This window comes from Cynara cardunculus (genome assembly GCF_001531365.2).
Source record: "Cynara cardunculus var. scolymus isolate 2C chromosome LG 3, CcrdV1, whole genome shotgun sequence".
Taxonomy (NCBI): Eukaryota; Viridiplantae; Streptophyta; class Magnoliopsida; order Asterales; family Asteraceae; genus Cynara; species Cynara cardunculus.
This window is the reverse complement of record NC_037530.1, coordinates 5,546,486-5,552,327: the sequence shown is the minus strand read 5'-3', so window position 1 is coordinate 5,552,327 and position 5,842 is coordinate 5,546,486. Positions and strand designations below refer to the sequence as shown.

At 36.2% G+C, this 5,842-nt stretch overlaps 1 protein-coding gene across 2 annotated transcripts; it reads right to left on the bottom strand.

Annotated features, from left to right (window-relative positions):
• Positions 1-488: 488 nt before the first annotated feature.
• LOC112509894 lies at positions 489-5,143 on the bottom strand. Of its 2 annotated transcripts, none has more exons than XM_025115091.1 (6): positions 5,047-5,143; positions 3,887-4,596; positions 3,718-3,776; positions 3,122-3,250; positions 2,198-2,333; positions 489-842 (listed from the first exon to the last, which is right to left on the bottom strand). In XM_025115091.1, the coding sequence occupies exons 2-6, from the start codon at positions 4,589-4,591 to the stop codon at positions 534-536; spliced, it is 1,338 nt and encodes a 445-aa protein (XP_024970859.1). In that variant the 5' UTR covers positions 4,592-4,596; positions 5,047-5,143; the 3' UTR covers positions 489-533. The 2 variants fall into 2 exon arrangements, with proteins under 2 accessions (XP_024970859.1, XP_024970860.1); XM_025115092.1 differs by lacking the exon at positions 489-842 and adding an exon at positions 1,286-1,346.
• Positions 5,144-5,842: the final 699 nt, after the last annotated feature.

Genomic DNA, 5,842 nt, shown 5'->3' with positions numbered 1-5,842 from the left:
AATCTTATTTCATATATATAAAAAACATTGAAGACTGTTTTTGTTCCACACATAAAACAGTTTTGAATGTTTCACATGTGAAACAATATTGTATAAATACTGCATTTTTACATGTATAATTGATTTATAAGTTTATATGATTTATTGGATTTGTATAAACACGCCTTTGAGTGAAATATATCCCCTTGGTTGTCGATAGCAGCATCAAAAGATAAAATCGTTATTCACGACCAAACCGAACTTGTATACATTTTTTTTATTAACCTGGATATCCAACCTGCTATGCAGCCGACTAATCCCAGGACAACCACCTGCTTTGTAGACAACCCGGAGTCACCGCATTTGAACCTCCGTAGCCACAAGAGGATTTTTATTCCTACTTGGATCTGAACATGAGACTTCTCGGTACTTTTGACCTTTGGAGTCAAGCTCAAACCAATCAGGCACCACCCTTGTGGTTAACTTGTATACATTTTCCTTCTTTTGTACACGAAAAGGACGATTCTCTTATTTTGAATAAACAAACACATGAATCAAACAATAGAATGTGGTTTTTTGAAGACAACGTGACCAGATTCATCCTTTTCAAATAAACTTTCAATCAAGTCATCCCAGGTAACTCCCGGCGTATGTTTCGTGGACGATTCACCGACGTAAAACGCCCCTTCGGAATCATGAAAGGTGCCATACTGAGACGGTAGAAAGGCATGAGGCACCGACAATTTAACGGCCCGTTTAAGCGCAGCTGCGTGCTCTTCTCCGTGTTCTTTCGCCAAACTTTGTTGTCTCTCCATCTTTTGCTCTGTAGGAATCTCCATGAGCGGATCTTTCTCCAACATCAACTATCATACAATAAAACTCGAACCTTAGTTTACCACACATCTAACAATGGCAAACTGTATCAAAATGAAATTAAGGGGCCGTTTACCAAACACTTACCCGGTAGGTGCTTACTGATAAATTCAACACTACCATTGACTTACTGGATAAGATTTTAGTCCACCAAAATGGTATCGTATGAAACAATTTACCCGGTAAGCGCTTACCGTGGTAAGAGTCGTCACCTTCACTTACCGGGTAAGACTCTTGGTCCTTGACTCGCTCTTACCGGGTAAGATTTTTGATCCTTACCATTTTCATCCGGTAAGGTAAGATAACTTGGTGTTCACTTACCCGAGTAAGCGTTTGGTAAACGGCCCTAACTTTATCTTGCGTTCTTACTCTGTGAAACCACTTTCGGAACTTTTCATTTTTTGGAATCAAAATGGCACCAACTTTACTTTCTTTCATATTTTGGAGAATATGAATTTGGCCACCAGCCCAACAGTCCCTTAAAAGTTTGGTTCCTTAAAAATAGAAGTGTTAACAATTGGTTTCACAAAATAATAATGGAAAAAAAAAATTAGTTCCATTTTGATGCAATTTTCCCTTGAATATGCCATTGAAAGTGATATAACTCTATTTGGCAAGTTTTCATGTCGAACTTGACATATTTATCCATAGTCATTTTTAACGATAAGTTGATGGTATTGATTTAAATCTGCAATATATTTTAGATTTTTATTGTTCCAAAATCACACGTCTTATCCTTGTCCAAATGAAATTAAGACACATCAGATTTTTATATATTTTAAGATTTATTTTATTCAAGTTCACATTCTTTATAGATGATGAGTGTTCATCAAATTGGTAAGAGGAATGAGACATGAGAATTTGAAACAAAATATTTTTATCCTATTTAAGGTATTTTAGATACTTAATACAAGTTCTTCATTAAAAAAAAGAATTAACCACAAGGGTGGTGCCTGATTGGTTTGAGCTTGGCCTCAAAGGTCAAAAGTACCAGGAGGCTCCAAGTTCAAATCCAAGGAGGAATAAAAATCCCCTTGTGGCCACGGAGGTTCAAATGCGGTGACTCCGGGCTATCTGCAAAGCAGGTGGTTGCCCTTGAACTAGTCGACTCGCATAGCGGGTTGAATATCCAGGTTAATAAAAAAAAGATTTGCAAATTTCATTGGACATCTTTAAATAGAAAGGTGTTGCAATTTTATATGACAAAAGAAAATATTTGATAAAAAAAATACTAAATATAGATTTTTCAAACTATAAGCCAAGTCAAACATTTCATATTTTATATATGGAGTATGAGATTTAGATTGAATACCAAAATAAGAAAGAACAATAACAGAAAACTTACATCCAAAGCCCTTTTGGCTTCCCTTTCTATCCAAATGATGGCATGATCTGAAATAGCATTGCAAGAAAGAACTATGTGCTCAAATCTCCCATCTACAGGGACTGCTGTCTTTACAACTGGTGGAAACCTACCACATCTGCAACCATAATCAGCACAAGAAATGTTCAAAAAGCCCTATCATTTACAGAAACATGACATAAACTGGATGTCCCTTTGCTAGTTTTGAAAGCATGTGGCATTTCATATGCATCAGTTCAAGAAAGTATGAACTTTCTAACCAAAAACACAACCCAAGTTTATAATGGCAATAAGAATTGACGAATGAAAAATAGAAAATAGAATTGATCAAAAACCAACTCAGGGATCCAAGATTTGTGTTATTTTATTGTTATAACTCAAGGAATTGAGGACTTCAATTTGTACCCTATCCCATCACATGTAGGAATCTACCAAAATAACCAATAGGAGTTGCAAAAACAGGTGCATAGACGTTAGGGGAGTAAATGGTCGATAGTTTATATTACAAAGATTGATAAGGGTGATCAAACCTAGTCTGGTTTTGCAAGCGATATCTTAATGGTCATGAGTCTGAATCTTACACTAAGGAATGACCAACGAGTTTGGAGGAGTGCGTCAATGACAAGCGATGGATTTCTTGTGTCTTTCTAACAAAATATGGCTTTACTACTAGTTGTAAGGTAACCACCCTATAAAGTATGGATATTGATTAATCTATCCTTCTAATTTCTTGATGATGGAATGGGGCCAAAAGCAGATTAAGTTTCAACTTCAATGCCAGTGTAAATTCTTTAAATTTTTTTCAGATAAACATATAGAACATTAGGGGTGCTAAGTTCAATAGCAAATACGGTTTCAAACTTGAATTTGAATAAGCCTTAGGTCTAACCTTTAGAAGCAATATACCTGAAAGGTTTCCTCTCAACAATGTGATAGAGACGACCAGGCGCATAAAGCCTCCTTGGATCTTTGATCTTTTTCTCCTCTGACGTGAAAGTGTCTTTTATGCATCTTAAGCAAAGCAAGCATGGCAAACTGTTCAAACAAGTATCATGACACTCTTTCAAATTGATAATGAAGTGGGGAACTAATAGCAAGAGACTATTATTTGGAAATTTTCCATACTCAATTTGCAAAAGGAACATAGGTACAAGTTGACTTTTTTGAACGTCAGGTATATTACCTTCCAAATTCAAATTGATATGATTTTGCTACAAACAGGTACCACCACTTTAAAAGCCCTAAAGCCTCAGGATATGTTCAACCACATATTTTACTTGCAAAATAGTAAAAATTGCAATAAATAAAAAAAAGGCAAGTCATTTTGACCACAAAAGTCAAAATGCACTTCTTCATGGAATTGAAGGAATAAGAGAATATATTCCCTACCGATGTTGAACATGAACCAATCATGATCTTAATTCATTATTATGGTTTAGATAGGAATTAAAATCATGGTTTTGCACATGTGACACATGATAAATGGCATATCTTACTATTACCAGAAAACTGATTTGAAAATGTCTTCCAAAGGTGTGGCTGTCCGAGGCAAGAAATCATCCTGCTTCAGTGAATAATCAGGATTAAAATTTGAATTAATTTGAACTTCCTTGAAGCAAAAGTGTTCAATATAGAAAACATCAACAAACAAGAAGGCAGAAAACAACTTGCCTGAAGCACGACAGAATTGATGATATCTGCATATCTAACTGCCAAATTCAGTGACATGCACCTTGCAGGTGCAATTGAATAACACCGAATCCTCTTTCTGTCAATGTTCCCCAACCTATGTCGATTTTGCACCACCACCACTGCCAGCAGTGCCGCAATGCCTGACCCAAGTGAGTGTCCAGTAAAGGTCAAGGTGTAATTTGGATACTGTTCCAACAAATTTTTCAAAGTGTCATATTCTGCATCTAATACGACTCCAGCTGCTTTTAACAATCCATTATGGACATACCCACCATCAAATTTCCTCTGACCCAACTTATTATCCAACAAAACTGCATAATCTTTCTGGTTGGCCAAGTTAAGGCCCCTGATAGCAAGAACTATATCCGCATGATCATGATCAAGATACAACAAGTATGGTGGGGCTTGGGGATGAGTATCATCATAAGTTCTCTTCAAGATCAACCAATCTGGATTAATCCCATATCCACCAGGAGGTTCCCAAAGAGGGCATCTGAGATCATCTTCATAGACTGCCAGTATATACCGGCAAAGCCTAGGGACAGGCTCAAATTCTTCAGCCGCGGCAACACCCCATGTCTCACTATCATGGCCTGCAGTATAAAGGCATCGCTTCCAAGCCCATCGAGCACAAGCGATACAGTAGACACACTCAAGCAGAGGGAAGCCACATATGATCGACATTGTAGCTTTGAAGGTACAAAGATATCAATAAAGATTGAAAAACATCAGTCAGTACAAATTATTCATGTAAATCAAAAGAAACTGATGTATACTAGTAAAAGTTAAGAAATATCCCCCAGACATTTCATCAAACAGGTAGAAGGCTAAAGATAAACTGGGCACCCATAAAAAAAATTCTATAAACAACCTTGCTAGCTATAACATCAAGCCAAGATAAGGTCAAACCCAGTAATTTTTGTAAATGAAATGACAATAGACTATACGACTTCTTGTTCAAATACTATAACCGATATAAACGAAGTAGCCGCTTTAGGATTATGGATTGGCTGATTCATTTAATGAATTCAAACAGATATTCGATATGGATGACGGATGGAAATCCTGTTACAGAGCACAAGAATCTAGCACCTGGGAATCTAAGTACAAGAAAATCGAAAAGGGGAATTTGGAATTACTTTGGAATCAAATCAGGAGGTTCCACCAAGTGCTGCTGAAGAGTGTGGGTGTGAATAATAATGGATATGGAGAGAGAAACCATATTTCGAAAAAAATGGGTGTGCTTTTCTAAAACCAGTAGTTAATTTGGACTATTACTTCCTTCGTCTCAACGTGGAAGAGTGTGAAAATGGGTGTCTACGGCTTTTCTAAAACCAGTAGTTAATTTGTAGGTTCCAAGTAGGCTGCAAACGAACTGTACTTTCAGCGAACCGTTCGTGAATTGTTCGGTGAAAAGTTCGTTTATTTAATAAATGAACGAAAATAAACAATTTGTTTTTTGTTTGTTTAGTTAAACGAACGAACATGAACAAGAGTCTCGTTCATTTATGTTCGTGAATTTTCGTTTGTTTACCGTTCGTTTATATGCTAAATTTAATATATAATCTTTTGTTTATTTACTTTGAATTCAAATAATATTTATTTATGTTCGTTTACATTCGTTTGACATGTTAACGAACGAACATAAACGAACACGAACACACATGATTTCTAAACGAACAAACATGAACACAAAGATTTTCGTTCGTTTACCGTTCGTGTTCGTTCGTTTGTTCAGTTAAGTTAAACGAACGAACATGAACAAGCCTCCGTTCGTGTTCGTTCGGTTCGTTTACATCCCTACTTTCAAGTCTCGGTGACCTTTTGATACTGGTCTATGTGGTTTTTCGAAGCATTTTGTAAAAACGTCCAAATTTGATCATTTCCTTAAGTTAAAAAAAACGAGTTATTTTTCATCATTTTATCAATCTTTTG

Coding starts and splice junctions, on each gene's coding strand:
- LOC112509894 (XM_025115091.1), bottom strand. CDS start 4,591: ATGTCGATCATATGTGGCTTCCCTCTGCTTGAGTGTGTCTACTGTATC. Junction 3,251..3,717: donor ATTTTCAAATCAGTTTTCTG/GTAATAGTAAGA, acceptor TTGTTTGAACAG/TTTGCCATGCTTGCTTTGCT. Junction 2,334..3,121: donor GTTGAGAGGAAACCTTTCAG/GTATATTGCTTC, acceptor TTATGGTTGCAG/ATGTGGTAGGTTTCCACCAG.